The 20,524-nt window shown below is 40.6% G+C and overlaps 1 protein-coding gene across 1 annotated transcript; it reads right to left on the bottom strand.

Moving 5' to 3' along the window:
• Window positions 1–5,018: 5,018 nt before the first annotated feature.
• dkk2 (dickkopf WNT signaling pathway inhibitor 2) lies at window positions 5,019–16,140 on the bottom strand (the record flags this gene model as incomplete). The annotated part of the gene is made up of 4 exons (XM_079219879.1): window positions 5,019–5,269; window positions 6,556–6,687; window positions 7,340–7,490; window positions 15,937–16,140. 4 exons carry the CDS (start codon window positions 16,138–16,140, stop codon window positions 5,019–5,021), a joined length of 738 nt encoding a protein of 245 aa, XP_079076005.1.
• Between the last annotated feature and the right edge of the window lie 4,384 nt (window positions 16,141–20,524).

Raw genomic sequence — 20,524 nt, 5'->3', positions numbered from 1 at the left:
TTTCTTCCACTCATTCCTGTAGAACAATATTACTGCTGTAATCTCGTCATAATCGCACGCCAAAAGTAAATTCCTGAACTTTGGGTCACATGCAGACTGAAGAAAAGATCGAGAACGACAGACCCTCAACCAAACTTTCTTCATTATGTTTAATAATGTTCCCCTGGAATTTATATTAGTCTAACTTTGCTCAGGATGATAATTAGTTGTCTTGTAAAATAAAGAGAGATCAAATAAAAGCCATCTTATTGCCTCAAACATCATAAAACCGCTGATATCATTTTCATCAGCTTGCAATAAGTTTGTCAGATGCAGATGTCCATGGGATAAAGTCATGACGCATGCTTGCTCGAGAAGACTTTCCCTCTCTGCCACATTGAATGATATGAGCCATAAATACCCAAATTACATTTATGATCCGCACTGTGCCAACACGGGCACGGAATCAAAGCCTGAATCATTCAGCATATTTATTTAGCTGGCAACTTCATGGGCAGTCAAACCTGTCTGTGTGAACTCCTTCATTTGTATTTTCTGCTGACGCACGCTGGAAAGTGCAGAGCCAGTGACAGTGGCTCTCTCATTAGCAGGTTTTTGGTGGAGACTCCAGAGCCCGTGGGTGGCCTCGAGCTGGAGAAAAGTGCTTTCTTTCTGTATACTTCTTATTTCCGTGGATACCCTGAATGTACCTTTTCCAGTGTGTGAGGAGATAAAAAGGCATCCAATGTTTCAGCAAATAGAAACCTTATCCAAACAAAGGTCGGATATAGTCGTTACTTTCAATCAAAAACACATGTGAAAAGAGAAAGACTGGACACTTGCTGGATTGAAAACACAACATTGTAAAGCACAGAGGTTGGTGCTGAATAATTATTGCTGCAATTACTGCATTTTACTGACAAAGAATGTGAGGAAATGATTTATTGTGTCTCACCACTTCAAACCGAAAAGAGGTAATGACATATCCATCAAAACTGAGTGTAGTTCTGTGCTTCTATTGATATAATAAGGTGAAGACAAATAGTGAAAACAGAAGAAGATAATGGTGTAAATATAAACCTTGAGGAGTCACACCTTTTTTTTTTAAATACAAATATTAAACATCTGGTGAACACATTTACAGAAGAGGTCAGTCCCAGATTTTTCCACATAGTCTGTAAAATAAGCTTAAAACTGGAGGAAAAATGTAGTATGTATTATTAAATAATTTACAAAGGACTTGGAGAGAGAACGCAAATCATATCCAGCAAGACTGCAACAAGACAGAAAATATCCTGCTGTACCACTGTGCTCTGATGGTTTCATTGTAGCGCCAGATGTTTATGCTAAAGAATTTGTACTTACTGATCCCAATGAGTAGGGCTTATCTTGGAATGCTGGCTACATTTACTTTTATGTAAACGTATACTAACAGAAGGTCCTGGAAACTTTACTGCAAAATGCTTGTAAATCACAAACAATATTGCAGTAGATATATTGCAGCAGTTTCTCTGGCCACCTAGTAACATCTGGTTCAAACTGCGTTTACAACAAACCTGAAACAAGCTTGAAAGTAGCTACATGGCACTGCTGCTAAGATTTAAGCTTTCATTTTATTCAACATTTTTGTAACCTAGAGGAAGGGGCATGAAAAGATAAACTGATATGTGAAATAAGAAGTCCTCTGGCTGATAAATAAAACCTTATTTTGAACATAATGAGATATACTGTGGAAAACAAAAGCCCTACAACGATGCTGCTGCATTTGATATTTTTGCAAATTGTAGGTCTCCTGTTGATGATGGAAAAAAGATGTCCCACTCTTGAGAAAAGTCAAAATGGGGCCTAGTGAAGTTGGATTATAATGTTCTAATAATTTTAAGTTTTGAACGTGACCTCTTGGAGAGCTTTTCAGCACACGTTGCCACATTGTCTGAAGTGATGGAGGACCGTGATCATATTCAAAGATGCCATTGAATAATTTATATTCAATCATATTCCATGTATAAGATTGTATTTAAGAAAGGTAAGAGATCTCCTAACCAAACACATCCTGCAATTTATTTTTACTGTACAAGAAGCATTTCAAAGCATATTGTCTATAGATCACATCTGCAATGCATCAGCCTATAATAGTCTTACAAAGTCTTATTTGTGCCCTTGAAAAAAATCATAAATGCAGACAGTTAGGTGTTTGGCGGTTTAAGTGACATTGAACTGTTTCAAGATTTACTGCATTAGTGCGTCTCCAAAATATATTTTAAATGATGATTATTTGGATTGTGGTCAATTAACATGGTGCCATATAATCTCACTAATATAAAAGCTTTGTTACATTTGATCATGCTTCAGCAGTGCAACTGCTAATTATAACACTTATAACACTATGAATACAAAGTAAAAGATTACTTTGTATTATTTCGGGTATAAATTCAGAATCATGAGGTGTAGACACTGATATATTTTAGCTGTGTGGATAATGTGTATTAAAGGCCTATAGTTTCTCTTTTCCAGGTGAGCTACGCAATATTTTTTCCCCAAAAAACTTTGTTTGTTGATTTAGTCATGTATATTTACTTTATTTGAGAGAAATGTAAAAGGTATCCAGTAGAGGTTTTTAAACCAGTCAAAGCGTTGTTGATCCTATAAATACATATTCCTGCCAATGGTTTTGCATTATTCCACTAATCTGCGAGTGGCAGCAACATCCTATGAAACGTAGCAATGCACAAACAAAACATTAGGAAGAAGATCGCTTGAAAGTAAACTTGGATGTTAACAATGCAGGTTTCAAACTGTTCAAAAATCTGTTTTTCAAATGTTTTCTGAGGATGGAAATTCATTCAGCACGTTTTTCAGACCTCAAGGAAACACACAATGCATCTTGGGGAGTACACTAAATGTAAACATAACTTTGTTTGCTTACAAGAAAACTTCACAGAGCACCTTTAAAATCTGAAGCCAAGTTTTCAGGGGCTTTTACATTGTCATGCACACAATAATGCAAAGCAACAGGTGAATCAGCCCATTCTTTTATAATTTGCAGCTTGTTAAGTTACGTTTTGTATGTCTGAAACAAGTCTGTTCTATTGATTAATAGTATCATTATAAAAACATAATGCATAATGTAAGACACATCTCATCTTCCTTTGGTTTTACCTCCATATTCTACACTATAAAAACTCAACAAAACACAACAAGCAACACAAATACTAACCAGTCAAGTTTAACAAATGATACAAAATACATTCTTTTTATTCATTCATCATTGTAAATACACAAAACAAATCAAAAGTATTAACACAGACAACATTTAGTGAGATATAAATCTTGACACCATTAACGCAAACAATTTTGGAAATGAATGTGCTTGTCTCTCTTCTTCGAAATATCCTTTTGATGCATCCAGTCTGTAAAATCATTTCAACTACATTATTTTGAATCTATCCAACTGTGCTCGTCCCATTTCATCCCTCATTACTCTTCTCACCTAGATAACTTTGCTGTAATGTTTAAGATTCATATTTTTATTATATGTACATGATATACATTGATTCTTAAATACATTACATTGTTTCCAATCTATTTACAATATAAGAGCTTATTGATATTTTAAATGGTTACAAAATATGTGTAGTTGATGCTCTAAAAACATTAAAGCAAAAAGAGGCAAATGTGATATCATATAGAATATGTAGGTAACAAGTGAATGTTTAAAGAAGTTGCACTGAGAGGGAAAAGCATTGGTTCACCTTCAGTACCACAAAACTGCACAGTATTTTATGAGTAGAAAGTATGCAGTCATATTTGAAAAACTAAAATAAACACGTCCGAGTGCCATCAACATAATGTTGATTCATACTGAAATTCTCCTTGAAAACATCGGGTTCTTGGAGCCTTTTTGTTGCTTTAATCAATCTTCTCTCATCTCCATTCCTACTGGCTTTGTAAACGGAAAACATTGCCCTTCCATGGCATCCTTGAATCCTATTCATGTGATTGGAAAAGCAGAACCATTCTCTGGTCTGGTATCGAAACCACGAAGTCTAAAGCAGAGCGCTACCTCAGTGCAAACTGTTTTAACACACACAGTTGTATCACAATAGATTGCAGCTGTATCGGACAGATCAAACAAGGTTTCCCCAACGAACACAATACTTTATCTCTCTTCTTGTGGCTGAAAATCGGGCAGGAAGCTAATGTCCCAGATGAAACTCATCACTCTGATGTATATATTCATTCATTCTTTGGTTTAAGAGTATTATTGAAGTCTCAGGATGCTGTTACACAAGTCAAGCTCTGGAGTGAACAGTGTATGGAATATGTTCCTCACATGATATAACTGGTATTTTGTGGGTCTGGACATTGTTACTGATGGTATAAGGTTTTGCATCACAATAGCTGAATTCCTCCATACTTAAAACAAACACCAAGTCGAGTGAAATATAGAAATCTAACACAACAGATAACAAGTCATGGCAGAGCCAGTAATGAAACACAGGATTACACACATCAGATCTTTGACTTTGGGGTTTGGTAAAGAATGTACTATGCAGTAAACATATGGCTTGTCTATAAATAGTCTATCTGTCTTATTGTTATAAGTTGAGGCTTGATAAAAGACTCCTATGTCTGTTGTCTCCTTCTCGAAAAGGTTCACACCTATCACAGCATATACTGGCTAACTCTGTGGCTCCCTGAATGTAACAACAATATCTAAAAAGATCATTGAATCTGTGACCCATGAGGTGTGTGTGTGTGTGTGTGTGTGTGTGTGTGTGTGTGTGTGTGTGTGTGTGTGTGTGTGTGTGTGTGTGTGTGTGTGTGTGTGAAGGTGCAGGGATGGACCACTCACAGCAAACTCCGTAAAGCAATCCCACTCACTCTCCAGATAGGGAGCTTAAACCCACACAGTCTTTTCTTTCTCTTTTAGTCTTTGTCTTTTACTCCTTTTCAATACAGCCACAACCCATCCTTTAAAGATCTTTCCCTGGCAGATGGAGACAGAGGCCTCGATGCCGAAAGCAGCTGCCCCGGCTTCAGATCTTCTGGCACATGTGGAGCCTAGACTTGGACGAGGAGGTGGCGTCTTTCCACACCTTGCAGGAAAGGCCCTTGGCACAGTCACAGCGCTGAAAGATTTCCAGGCCGTGAGAGCCTTTCTTCCTCTGCTTGGTGCACACCTCTCCCTGCCTCAGCACCGGCTTGCAGATTTTGGTCCAGAAATGGCGGGCGCAGCAGTAGCCCTCCGAGCAATCAGACGAGCGCAGGCAAGGGTCACCCTCGTGCCCTAACAGAGGAGGACACGAAACAGGGCGGATCAGTGGGCAACCAGCGAGCAACACCTCTACAAACAGTATATGGAGTTGACATATTGTCTGCTCAGAATAAAAACCAGAACCAAATGCTTCATGAGAGACATGAAAGACCTGCATGACATTATAAATCATCCAGCATCTTGCAGTTTCGCTGTATAGGGCTTTGGTTAAATAAAGCACAGGAAATGTACAATTATTGCTCATTAAGCTGTTATGTTTTCCATACGGATAAGTTTATTCAACCCTTTCTTCACGTTTCAATTCAGATTGCATTATATGTGGCCATGTCAGAGACCAAAGAAAAGCATGAAGCTTTCAACATAAATCAAGAAAACAATTTGCTTATTCTGTATATTAACCATACTGTCCCATCTGGTCCGAGTCTGATATTCTTGGCAGGATGTGAGCATTGCTCTCATGAATGCATAATTAGTGTAATTTAGTCCTACAGTTTTTGAATGTGTATAACCTTCTGCCAAAAGCTTCATCCTTCAAACCAGTTGCCCTGTATTGCTGACAAAACCACACTTTGCTGAGAAGTTATTTTCAAGTTCCAAGCATCAGCGTGATGGACCGCTAAGCCTGACTGCTTGTTCATTGCTTCAACACCACGGACGCTTGGTGGATTTTTATACAGACATAAGGCCATTATATTACAAAATGTTTAAGGAGAGGGAGTGAGTGAAGCACAAATAAAAGTAAATGGCCTTATTTATAGCAACTTTAAGTAGTGCTGCTATTTTCATATTGATTTTAGCATTGCAGCCATGCTGTCTTGAGGGTGCATTTAGAGTTGAGTAATTTAAGTGTCTCATTAAACGAATTGCTTTATGGATAAGCCCTTACATTGACTTAAATCGGGTGACATGAACACTAAGCAGGGGGCTCAGGGAGTTATTAGTTATAATCATGCCAAACCTGCATTCTGTGGTTTTCACTTGTATATCGCACAAGTGTGTGTGCTGTCAATGACAGGGTTTGCATGGCTTTATGTAGGTGCAGAAACAGCAGGGCATTGTGGTTTCTGCTAGGCTCCCCATGCTGTGCTTTAGGCTCACAGACACTGACACATGAGCAGAGGGGTAATTATCAACATAGTTTGTGGATTGGCGTCGCCCATGAACTCTGTAGGACATGCAGACAGTGAACAACAGAGCGAGTCTGCCATCGACAGCAGGAAAGCTGAGAAACAAAACAACAGTGACAGTGTTTACAGAGGGCACGGTTTCCAGTGGACATGTTTTAAACATAATCTCACCTTTGAGAGAATGCTTAGCATGGGCCTTCCCACTCTTCCTCCAGCTGTGGTCTTTGGTGGAGAGTTTATTATGCTCGTCTAAAGCTGAGATGTGAGGTGAGAGCACACTCTCAGAGATAGGGACACACATATCTGCAGACAGAATAAAGAAGAGATCAAACATGACAGAAAACCATAGCAAATTTACTTTGTCAAGAAACAAGCCAACGTAAGACCTGGTGGTCAACAAGTTAAAATATCTGATCAATGTGGCAGGAGCTTAGTGAATGCTAAATTAGGCTTTACAGTACTCTGACTACTCTGTTGTCTTTAATGGTCTTTTGTCTCTGTTGTCTTTAATGTCTTGTTTATTGTATATAATATGTATATATGTACGATGAGAGCTGCGTGAAACTGCAGTCAAATTCCATGTATGTGTAGACACACATGGCCAATAAAGCTGATTCTGATTCAGTGGAACTAACTGCAAACGTGTTGGTAAACTATGTCAATAAAAACCAAGAAATATTTCCACAAAGCCGCTGAACAAACTGTGACCACTGATTTCTAAACTTTTGGCATCAATTGAAAACAGTTACAAAATAGGATTCTGTCTGAAAGCATGTGTTGAACATTATTTAAATGTACTGGCTACTTCACCAACTCTCTGGGCTAAACACTGTACAAGTCATTTTTTCCCAGAATGTCTGCATTAGGCAAGAAATCAAATTTCTGAATTGAGTCCTGCAGTCACAACATAACTGAAACTGGCATGTAATGAAAAGTGTTTGTGTCAGACACATACAGTTACTGCATCGGTTCCCAGGACAGCACATGGCATCTCGATGGCAGCGCTTCTTCCTCCTGCGGCAGGTGAGGCAGCGAGAGGGAGCTTGCTGAGGGCTGTGGCAGTAGCTTCCCACGCTGCACTCCTTATCATTGCTGCATGGATACACCTGCTGAGGAAATATATATGTTTACTCAATTAATCTGACTCGCTTTATAAAAAATCATGCAATGAAAAAGCACACTTTAATAGTTTTACTTGACAAAAGGTGTGGGTAAAGTGCAACATTTCATTGATAACAGACTTAATTAACAGCTCTCCCCAAAGCTAAACACCTGAATCTAAAAACACACAGTGGGAATGTGTGGTGCCTGTGGAGTTTCAACAGGCTAAAGAGCTCTAACCCAGGGAGACACCAGACTACATGTACAATGTGGTAGGTGCAAGGTTGTCGGTTAGAATCAAACACTGCAGTGCAATGTTGGCGCCAATATGGTTGCAGTTGCTCCGCCCATCTGCTCATATTACGTCAAAGGTGCATGTCAGACGGTGCAGTCATGTTTTATGTAGTCTTTGTGGCTTTACAGTGCCAAGCACAAGCAAGTCTGATTCAAAAGCTCAAATACCCGAATTATACAGAAAATGTTGCCTCTTATATTCGCCTTTGATGTATTTGCCTGAGGGGGATAAAACAATATGAAACACACACGCACACGTGGCTGTGGCATAAGTAACACATTCCCTTAATTGCATCATTCAGACTGGCCCTGATGGCCCATTGCCACATTGATCCTGTCAAACTCTGTTCAATACCTAAAGCCTTAATACACTCCCTTTTTATTGGGCAGTGGATCTTAACGTAATGGCAAACCAATGTGTCATCCAAGGGAATTTAATTAAATTGGGCTTACAGTTGTTGGTGGTGTGTTCTCTCCCACTCAAGGACATCTGCTATGTTCACAACATTTCTCCCAGATAATCAGAGTGCTGTGTTGTAGAGAACACCGTCGTTAAAGAGAAGGAACGTTGTGGATTTTATTTGGTCGCAACCCTGCAAACCTCAACTTACGCAGACATAACACAGTAACTGCATTCCTTCTCATTCCGTTCTATACACGGCGCACCACAGTTGCACCCTGCACCTCAGGTCGCAAAATTTAAAATGTAGCAGTTAAAAAGCCAAATAAAACCCATGTTATGCTCAGGTTGGAGGTATTTGGAGAGACTCTCCATCTCCAGAAAAGAAAACATAGTTCGACCAAAAACAAGACCCAACTAAAGCCCAACTTAAAGGCAATTAATCATGTTAGGAACATTTTACTTTTATTTGAACAGCATTGAGTGTTCTAGATAAAAGCCACGTTGTATTTAATCACAGGTTACCTGACTCAATAACAGTTTGAGAGCTACACATATCATTGGTTCTGGAAAGAAACAGTGCTGTTCATTTTTACAAATGTAATTTTGGAGGTTAGTGCCATCCACCATCACTGTATTGATGTGGTGGAAGAAGTCTGAGCAGCATGCAAAGATCTGAAACATTGGCAAATTAACCCAAAACTCTCTGCATGGCATGATACTATTGGGGGTAAGTGGTGAAATATGTTGTTTTCTGTGGTTGACCTCTCTACAATTTTATAGGACAACATATTGTAGGAATTAACATCTCTCCAACTTGTGTGGTCATTTGTTTCAGGTCCCAGACAATAGAGTTGTTACAATTTTCAAACCAAGAGAGACCACTTCAGTTTCTCTCAATTTCTCCAAAAGTGTTCACAGGCTTAATGAGTGTATAGACATAATTGTGGGGCAATTACTGTAGCTAATCATACTCCGTCATAGTCAATTTACCATTATTTGTGCTTTAGTATTTTTGTGTTTACACTGAAAGGTTGAGACATATTCTGTTGTTCTGCAAAGCACACACACAAACGTGTCTTTTCCATGAGTGCAGTAAAATGACCACCTTGACAAACACAAGACAGCAGCGAGAAGTACAATTAAAGCCACGCTTACTTTTTCCAGAACAATTGTATGCACCAATGGGAAAATTTACTGGTACTTGATTTAATTCCCTACACATGCAAGTCATGTCCCCGTCAAACTTGGAGCAGGAGCAAAGGACGTTGTCGTAAATTGTTTTCACAAATCAAATTAACTCCCAAATCCAAATTAAATGATGTTAGACATTTGCACTGAATTCATTAAGAGAGCGGTACATTTTTAAAAGCTACATGGAAGCATCATTACTCTGGTTTAAGCCCACATCTGTTGGGCAAGACATAATAATTGCTGCACTTCTTTATATTATTTTAGGCCTCTTTTGATTCACAATGGTTATTAAGATGGATGGACACGTTTAAATATGCAGGTTAGTGAAAATATGGACGGATTGTACATTTTTGTCCAGTGTAGAACGACATTAGAACAACATGTTTGGCTGGCACACCACCACGGGCACCACAACCACATTTAGCTGGCATTGCACTGACAGATCTGATTTAGTGTGGCTTACCACTGACAAACATGGAAGAATAAACATGAGAATGAACAAGAAAGAGGTTTGAATCCGAGTAAAATCATTTTAGCCACAACAAATAGCAAACTCCTTTTGGGGGTATAAAGGTCAGCAGGAAGGGACTGCCATGCCCCAAAGAACAGGCACACATGAATCTACTCCACATGATAAAATTAACTCAACAATCAATATTTCAGCACATTGGAAGTTGTTACCCGACAACGTGCTTTTGTTCCAGAAAGTGAACGAGATTAGACTTGTTGGACAGATGCCATACTGCCATACTGCCTTTTCAGCCTAGAAACACATGGAGGCAATGATACAGACGTAGAAAAATGAGCAGGAATATTAAACTGAATCCTCATCCATCATTATGACAGATTCCCACAATACAGATGCTTAATGTGTTGATGAAAGTAACAAAGTTTGATGAATTCCAAATAGTTCTTAATTACTACTGTGTTTAGAGCTGTTCTCAGAATATTCAAAGGCTTTGCTTCAAAGGGGCACGCCAACCAATTGTCCACATGAAGACAAGTTTACTTGTCGTAAGGAGAACTATTCAGTTGTAGAAGCTACTGTCTTCTGGCTCTGGAGAAACTCAAATCTGAGAAAAATAACTCTGGTGATGTTATTAAGGGCTGTCTTGGCTGAGGCATGCGGGGAATTCTTATAACAGAGTCTGAACAGAAAACTTGGTGTTTGAAAGGCATGGGCATTTTCAGGCAGGTAGAGTCTAATGCTGAATAAACGGCATCAATGGGAAGCGTAAGATCCAGCATATTGACAATTACGTGCAATATAAATGGCTAGAGTAGCCTTTAAAATCTAAGCTCCTCACACAAATAATAATAATAACAATAATCTTACAGGACTAGTTTGACAGTTTGGTTTTCTTGCAGACAGTTAAATGAGAAAATGTATACCTCTCACATGCATGCGTTATAGAGGTAGCATTAGCCTAGCTTAGCATAAAGACTGGAAGAAGAGGAAGACAGCTAACCCGGATCTCTCCTCAACAATAGGCCCACCACCACCTCTAAGGCTCACTATTTAATGTAATGTTTCTCCTTTGATTCATCCCTAAATAAACAAATGTAAAAATGTGTATTTGTGGTTCAAGAGGGAGTTACCTTTATGTCAACTGCTCGTTCAGAGAAATATTTACATCGCCATATAGACTATGGAATAATCGCAGTTGAGGAGGGAAATATGTTCTGAAGAGAAGTTAAAGAAAGTGCAGTGGGAGTTTTTTTTTCTGACATGAAAAATGTGCTGTTATCTAAATATGAAGATAAATGGGCTGGGCCACATGCAGCAGTACTTCATACTACCTGCTCTGATTCCTATCCGTCTTTCTAGCCAGAGGCTTGGATCGATTACAGTGTATAGTGCATGTGGAGGGGGAGCGAGGTGGAAGAAGAAGAAGAAGAAGAAGCACAGGGCTCACCTCCTCCATCGAGGCTCAAACCGCTAGACAGCTCTTTGAAACCCAATGATACGAAGCTGACCCCCAAATCACGGATGATAATCTCTCCTTATCTAGTCATGTTTTAAATCGCCTCATACGCAACTTCTGAGGGATGGGGTTTCATTTGGATGCATCTCATTTATCGCACATCTTTCTTTCTGTTGCTCCCTTATTTTTCCCTCGACAGCCTTCGCACATAAAAGCGCAGTCTTGGGTCCTGCGGAGGAAGCGGGTTGCAAACTGTGTACTCTGCATACTCTTGGTATGCTGGTGAGATGATAAAGGAAGAGACAGACAGAGAGCCATAAGGGAAGCCCCCGGCCCTGTCTCGCGCTGCTCTCGTGCTTAAGGGTCTCGTGGGTTAAGCATTGTGGCTTTGAAGAAGAACCTTAAATGTGCACGAGCAACAATCTACAAGGGATTTACTGCCGGATGTACAGGGCTTTGAACCATCTCCTCTGGTCTTTGGGTCCCTTATTTACCTTGGTAGTCATTCCAAAGTGCTGATATAATTTGCTAGAAGTGCACTCTAATGCATTAAAAAACAAGACAGCGTGTTTTCAGAAACGTCCTATTGACTGAAAAATGGCAACATCTCCCGACAACAAGTACAAAATGATATAACTCTCTGTGTTATATTGGTACATTGTTTAATAGTGTACCCCCTGTAACAATGACGAGGAAGTTTCCTTTACCTCAATAAAGTACTGATTTCATCCCAAATCTTGATCTTTCCCAAAACCTAAGCGAGCCAAACTTGGGACGTAAGAGCGGTTGCGTCAAAAACAGAATTATGTTTTTGGAACAGTTTTTGCATTTGTCAAAGCGCACCTTTTTTAACCATGGAGCAAGTGAATGCTGTCTTTTTATGCATGTGTTAAATAAATTGCAAAAGTGAATTATGCATTTCAGGCCTCCCTTGCTCTATCAAAAACAGTACCAAAGGAAAAACTGCAATCCTCCCCCTTTTCTGAACCACTCACCCCCTCTAATAATTACGTCCCTTGCTCTTTGTACATGAAGGGACTCTGCTGAGAAATAAGAGCAGCTCATAAATGATGTACTTCCATTGTGTTTGTCTGAGTCCAAAAAGATTATTAAAAACACTACAATAAAGCTAAAGTAAAGGATTCTTCACACTATTGGTACACATCCACGCTTTTTGAGCTCCATGTCGTGATTGCACTTGACCTTTAGAAATCAGGCCAATAACCTGACACTGTGAATGGTGTTAATGAGTGGCAGGGGCCTTACAGAGCCAAATAAACGATGTCACTGAATAAACAAACTTCATATGCCCTGAAAGCACAGACAGCCGGTATCAGATAACATAGGGATGGCTGCACACAAGTCACTCGTACAAACCATGTCTTCAAACACAGCTTAGCGTCTTTCATCACTCAAAACACATGTGTTTATGGGCACGTCCCTTTGAGTGCTGGAACCCAAAGTCTCCAAAAACTAGACCTTTCTTAAGTTAAGTATACATTCTGGGTTGATCTTATTCATCGGACACGAGGAGAGGCACACAGACAGCGTACACGACCGCTCTCTTCAAAGACTATCAAAGGAAAGCGGAACAACTCTTGATGGTAATCTAGGCGGTGCGCTGCTCTACAATGTGTAATCCTGTGGAATGAGAGGTGCACGGGTCTCCTCTCTCATTGACAGGTCCAATTCAGTAAAGAAGGTTTCCACAGGAGACCCCTAATGGCTCCAGTGCAGGGCCCTCACAGCACCCGAGGGACCCACAGACCGGAAAAGCCACAGGACAAGAGACTGAAGCACAAACTGAGCCGAGCACTAACAAGCTCTCGCACCTCTTTTCTCAGCTCATTAGGATCACTAAACGTTCATTTTAGGTTAGAGAAAGAAAGAGAAAGGACGTGGCTCCACTTTTATAGGCAGAGCCCTCAGAGATCGCTTGTTAAAGTGTGTTAAATTAATTAAAGCTACTAGTTAAGGCTGACTGACAGGCTGCTGATGTTTTACAGACACGTACCGCATGAATGCCGCCACGCTGTCGGTTCCCTTGTGGGTTCAGAGGTTACAGTGGTGAGCACTGCCTGCCCGTGCTATCCATTTCTGTTGGTTCCCTTCCAAGGAGCCAACAGTGCCACCCAAGAGTACCGGCTGTCACGGTCTACATTTTGGTTTTCTTAGATTTACTGATGTGAAAAGGGTCAGACGACGAGAAAAGATTGAACGCCAAAACCTGACCCTGGTTTGTATGAGGCTTATGTAAGCTTTAGTGCCACACAATGTCAGCAGCTACAGGAAATAAAAGCACATTAAGCTGTCAAATAAGGCTCTGAGCAGTGTTTCTAATCTGATGGATAAAACACCAAATTGCACTCTTGTTTCCTGCAGCGGCTCGTCTCCACAGGGCGGCTGGACTCTCTCCCTCAATCATTCGCTACATTTGAAAGTGAACAACTGAGGGGGATTTTGGGGGAGATTTCTTGAAATTCTAATCTTTAACTGTAAGGGAACCAGCTGTCTTACACCATGTAAAAGGTGGTGAAAAAAAACAAAAAACGAAGAAAGGTTAAAAAAAGTGTCCATTGTGGTGAATTGTTGATATTATCACTCACATAGCTGGCAAGCTCACAAGCACTCCATCCTCCAGAGGTGTGATAATCTGCCAACTTTTCCTCACCAATTGTAACAAACTCAGCGGCGTGACACCTTCATCATAAATCTTCTTGGAAGATATTGGCTCGGAGGTTTCCCATAATGCAGATGCCGGAGGAAGAATTTGAGTTTCCAAATGTACACCCAAGCTTTAATCAGCAGTAATTCACTTCTCAATTGCAGACGACGATGGACATATTTTGGGGTGCCTGCTGTGAACCACTTCAGAAAGAAAATGACTCGGTAATGGGCTGTTTCGTGCTATGCAACCTGTTTCAGGGCATTTATTATAATTTTTAAAATCTAAGGTAGAGTAATTGCAGTTATATACTCCCTGTGATCGCTCCTAGACTAAATAGACACCACACTTTGCCATTACAGCCTTGTGAAGAGAGCTGACTTGTTATCTGTGATTTATTCTGCTCATAAATGGCCACTGTGTGATGAGATGCAGAAGGTCAATGCCGTTTGCTGGCCACCGTCAAGCTCCATATCTGGCCAAGGCTGACCAGCGGCTGTTACTTTACAACTCTGGAAAGCCTCCTGGCAGCAAAAAAAACATATACTCTCTGTGTGTGTGTGTGTATATATATATATATATATATATATATATATATATATATATATATATATATATATATATATTCCATTCTGCAATAAATGCCATTAGCCATCTTCATTTGGACACACAGCACCATAACATTTTACTTTTGGTGGTCTCTGCACACAGATATTGTTTTCAATAAGTACACTCTCCCAAACCGCTCCAGATTGTTGCAATGGCAAAGATGTAAGCAGGCGTTCAAATTCAGGTCTGGCAGGGTAGGTTGAGGTTGGAGAAATTCTGCTGCCTGAGCTGGATGTCAAGGAGCTGCCCTCAGCACTCCACAGATATCCGACAATATCACTACTGCAAGTGGTATTACAGACAGTTGAGCAGGCCAAATGTAAACAAGAGTTAAGGGTGAGACCATCAGGCAAAAAGACAAGGACAAGAGTGATCAGCTGTTTTAGTGAGCTGCTGGAGATGTGGCAGTGCCCTCTGCTGCTCAAAAAGGTACTCTGATCTCAACACAATCAGACTCCAGCATGTTCAATTAAAACTTAGAGTTAGTGGTCATGGGAAATGAAGGACTGCTGGCTTTTGTCAGTGGTTTGTCCGACTGATGAGTCATGTTTTTTTCCACACAAGTATCTGTTTTCCTCTTCAAAAAATAACTAAATTATCTACTTATGAGAAATCAAACTTTGCTTTCCTGGCCAAGCAATACAAATCTACAGCTCTAATTCTGCACTTGATCAAACTTGTAATGTTCACAACTTTTAACGTTTGCCAAAATGAAACCTGCCAAATGTTTAACATTTGTGATCCCATGTTTGCTCTCAAACAGTAATGTGGCACTTTGTTGAAACAGCAGGAATTGATAACTTTTTGAGTGGGTATTAAGTGGTCGGTAAGAGTATCCCTCAGAGGCCCACCAGTAAGAATCTCATAATCCAAGAAAGCGTCTGGACAACTTTAATGACACTAAGACCCAGACAGAAAATTACCCCAAGTGTTAACTTTTTCTCACATTTCTGCTGGCATTAATGATTTACCGTCGACGTGCGCTGCACCCGACTGTGGCGTCAGGTCTGAAAGGCAATTAGGGTTTATGAGGGGTCCAATCCCTGCAATTTCCAATAACGATTCCCACGTGAGAGAGCTCTTTTAAGGCATTGGGCTATTTTACCTCACACCTCAAGATACTGGCACAGTTTTGGAGACGTAGCCTACCGCACAATTACGCACGCTTATCTGGATCAATGGCACACTTATAGTGTAAAATACTTTTTCTTGTTACACTTATTGGACACTACTTTTGGAATCGTTAAGTTATTATTGCCACTCATAATACATGGCTATAATCCTTCAACCCGGGCAGGCTTTGCGCAAATTGCAATATTGCATATTCATGTATGTCCCCCTGATGATTAAATGAATGAAATTACCTGCGCAAGGATGTTATATTTCTTGGTGATCCCGAGGTGGACAGTGTCGGAGCGGTTTGTAGCGGGCGTAGGTGTCCCTCCCAGCAGAGCTGGCTTGATTAAATTCGCCTTTGGGCGCACCTCTGGTACCTGGCTTGTCCCCGTCTTCAGTGTAGCGACGAGAAACAGCACAGCACAGCATCTATTCCAAGTTAAGATGAGCATCCTTGAACCAAACAAATTCTGCTATACCAAAAAGAAAAGAAGAAAAAAATCACTGTAATAACCTTAACTTTGTGCCGCAAAAAATGAAGCTTCTCATCGAGAAGTGTGCGCCCCGTCAGTGTCCATGCGTCACGCTTGCCCGACTGCAATACAGAGAGTATTGATGGGGCCACGTTTTTTCTTCCTGAAAATCAGATATTCAGAAGAATGACTGCCATCGACACAGATATCTGAAAAAAACACAGAGCCCAGTGTGGAAGCGAAACAATGAAGACGTGAATCTGTTAAAATGCTGATGCTCTGAAGGTCAGAGAGAAACTTGACAAGAGGTTTCCTCTCTGTCTCTGTCTGGCTGTGAGTGAGCACTTAGTCCTGCAGCCGGGTGTTTTATGATCTCGGATACTTTCTTTTTATAGGATCTAATGAGTTTTTTTCCCTCCGCCCCTATTCACAACTGACAAAGAATGAACCTGATCTGTGTGCGGCACTGCTGCTTGCACATTGTCGTCTCGACACCGGCACCAGTAACCCCTTTGGGAAAGGGCTATAAAATTATACACTGAGTATTTTAACTGGGCGCTTGACCCTTTTTACTGCGAGGAGGTTGGGCGCGTGGAAAACGGAAAAAGTCATGGTAAGGCTGCTGAGAGGGATTGTAGGTGTAACGTGGAACATTTTCTGGGTCAGAAATGCGTGTTTCTACGAAAAGTGTTACCTGTATGAGTAAACATTTTAAATAAATACATAAAAATCCCCCTCAGGCCATTGCAGAAGCAATTCACAATTTCCATTTACTTGGATGAGACTTGTCATTGATATGATGCCCTAACCAATGTGAACTATAGAGGCTGTTCAGGATCCATTTAACCAGCATTCCGGAATAACTTAGAATAAAAAAAACTGATAACCATTGTTTTCCTTCTGTGGGAGAGGCATCCCTCGTGATGCAAGGAATGCCAATGAGTGATAAAGTTAGTGATACACGTATCATAGAGACTCCTTTGTTTTATTCTAAGAGTTTTGTATCAAGATAAGTTATATTCATGTTGGTTAGATAATACATGTGGAGGTACAATGAACTCTTTCAGTCAGGTAAAGCCTATGATTTGGAAGAATGAGGCATTTAGGACAGGGATAAGTTTAGCCTGGAGGTAATTCCTTTCGGTGAAGTTAACAGTTTTGAAACTCAAAATGATTGCAGATGTATTTCTTCTACAGCCCTTTTCATTTATGTATTGTTTTGAAATTTGCCATTTCAAATGTCGCTGCAATTATTAAACCGAAGCTATCCATCAAATCGTCTTTTCAGTGCATCATCCTCACGAGTATTGTACTCCTGAAAATGGAAAATGTGATGCTCACATAGAGACCACAGTGCATGTAAATTTAACACAAACGCCAAATAATCAGTCAGTCCCCAAAACCCATCTTTCCCACAATGGCTCTCTGACGCTACGTCTAATAATGCTCTAGTCTTCACACAAGTTGGAACTATCTATTCAAGGCTGGAAGCTCGGCTGGGCTGGGGATGAAACCAGTATACCGTTAAAGGCTTCTGACCTCAAAGCGATCCATCACAGGCTCCAATTCAAAGTGTCAAGTTCTTTTGTTGGACACAAAAGACAACCAACTGAACTGGGGAGTGGGAGGAAGTATTGAACTTGTTTGATGTAACTGTAGATGCTTAGAGGCGATACTTTTTTAGCCACCTTTGTCACCCGAGTGCACAGTGATTTATCTTGAAAGACAGCCAGACAGTAATGCATTTTAAAGTCATTCATTTTCTCAGGAAAAGTTACCTGCTGGATACAATGTTTTTAATGTCAGAAAAAGAGTGAGCGAGCTCAACTGATTAAGTACAACAACCATTATGAATATTTAATGTATGTGTTCTGTGGGATAAAAAAAACAGTATGTTCAAATAACCAAGTAAAACAAAAGCAAAAACTTTGATTTGCTTAACCCTCGTGTTGTCTTGGGGTCAAAATGACCCATCAACACTCATACATATACACTCGTACACGGGTCATTTTGACCCCCAAGACAACACAAGGGTTAAACAGCAGGTGACGTCCATCTGCATGTTGAATGCCTTCAATGCCACACGGAATGAACAGCTGAAAAAGTCCCTGAAGAGAGAAGGTGAAAGTGGCTGAAAGGGAACCAGAGGACCACAGCAAAGAGGGTCCGGTATGGAGTCCCTGGCATTTCAAACACATTCATCACTTTAATACAAGCAAGCAGAAAAGAGGAGACACTTAAAATGACATACTGCTGAAACGCCGGAGGAGCCTGAGCAGTATGTTGATGCTCTGGTGGTAATAAGCGTGGAGATGTCCAGAGGAACCATACGATGAGATGTGACAGGAATCTGAGTAACAGATGATAAAAGTAACCCAATGGACGGAAGGTGATTTGAATGTGAATGACAGCGAAGCTTCTGGTGCCTCAAAAAGGTTCTGCATGTGGCGACTGCATGTGGCGACTGCGTGCAGACGTTTGTGAGGATGGTGGTGTGAGCACGCCCCTGGTGCTTTGTCAATACCGCGAATCAACAAAGAGCTTTGAGGATGTCACCAATTAGTGTCAAAAATGGGATCTTTGAAAAGAAAGAGACGTAGCCGGCTCAGTTTCTTCACAGCTTGACGTCTCTGACATGCAGACATAAGCACCCGGGCTAAAAACTGTGATTGTTTTCTTGGCTCACCCGGTTGGAAAGAGTTTACCGATTATCTTGTGTCCTGACATGCTATCACCACCTTGGCCTCCGCACGGTAATCACATTTGGACCATTGTTTTTGCAGCGTTAATGCTCCGACAACAAAACCGTTGCAGAGTCTCAGATGTTGAAATTCCAAGCCGTCTGTCAAATAATACCCGGCACCGTATCAATATCAGTTCACCTGACAGCGAGGAAAGCTAAGCACTGCTGATTTGCAATCTGTTTTGAGGGAAGTCGTATCATAGCAGATAGACTCCCTTGATGTCAGACTGGATAACTCTGGCATCACTTGCATTGAATCATAACTGGTCATCTCCAGCGGAGTAACGTTAATACTCACAGTGACAGTGGTGAGACGCAGGTGGTCATCTGGTAGGCGCCACAGTCTCATTCTTTGGTTGACTCACCTTAATGTTTTGGGCTAGTAGCATAAATATACTGGTCCTAGATTGTTGAGTTAGAAAGACAGTTTATTGCATGAATATTCAAGCGACTATTAGTAGTGGATTTACTCCACTTGTAAGTGATCCTCTCCCAATGCTTGTGTCTCCTGCATTGCCGTTCTTCTGATGACTCTCTTCCTCTCCAGATAAAACGTTTTGTGCACAGGAACATATTGTTGAGCTTGAGAAAAGTTGCATTAGGTTGAATCGGTCTCATCCTTTTTTTCTCTTGAAGTGTCTTATTTCACTTTATTTGCACTGCACACTTCTGCACACTGCTCTCTAAGCTCAGTCTAGCCCCGTCACAAGACAATGCAAGAAATCACCTTCAAACACAAAGGAAATTCAATGCACTTTTCACTGGCCGTCACTCTGATGAACAGTTAATCAGACTCTTCCATCTGCACTATTTGCACTTTTTTTTGTTGGTACTGTTGTTTTTAATGTCTTTTTTTGTTGTCTTTTTATATTTATGTTGTTATTGTATATTGTGTATAAGCACGAAGAGCTAAGTGAAACCGGAGTCAAATTCCATGTGTAAACTTATATGGTCATTAAAGCTGATTCTGACAACGCTTTAGAATAACAAACTGACTCAGGTTCAGTTCAGTGAGTTCAGTGTCTTTAAGTTAGACTCAAGTCTAAGATGATGGCCTTTGTGCACCTTGCTCTTGGTTTTCTTTTCCTTGATATTATTGAATTCACGTTGTAAAAAACACAATAAAGCGTAATCTAAATGGACATTCATTCATTCCAGGACTGGTTTCACTCTCCTGACCACCCGCAGCCACGCATCAGTACAGTGCATCAGTCGGCCCACCCTGAGTCTGCCTTTGATTCAGGGGTTATTCAGAAATGTGTGTTTATGCTCTTTGCAGAATATGGGGTTCCCCACAGTTGTGACCCAGCAACATGTCGGTAAATCATGCTTTGTTAGTGCGGTGGAGCTCAGTGAAAGGCTGTCATGCTGACTTTGATGTGACTCACACAGAACATGCATATGGACTACACCCACACTAGATGATAAACAAATGATCCAAGAGATCACTACGTCTGTGCCCTGATGACACCGGCCCTTGGGGCAGGTGGCTAACCATTAGTGCAACGGGACAAGAGGAGGCAGGTCCGGTTCCACAAAATGAAACATTTGGCCCTCCCAAAGAAACACATTTTGTTGGGAATTGTTTTGATTTTAAATGCAAATTAGTGTTCTTATTTT

The sequence above is a fragment of the Taurulus bubalis genome, assembly GCF_910589615.1.
Source record: "Taurulus bubalis genome assembly, chromosome: 6".
Classification (NCBI taxonomy): Eukaryota; Metazoa; Chordata; class Actinopteri; order Perciformes; family Cottidae; genus Taurulus; species Taurulus bubalis.
This window is presented reverse-complemented; position numbering and strand designations above follow the sequence as displayed.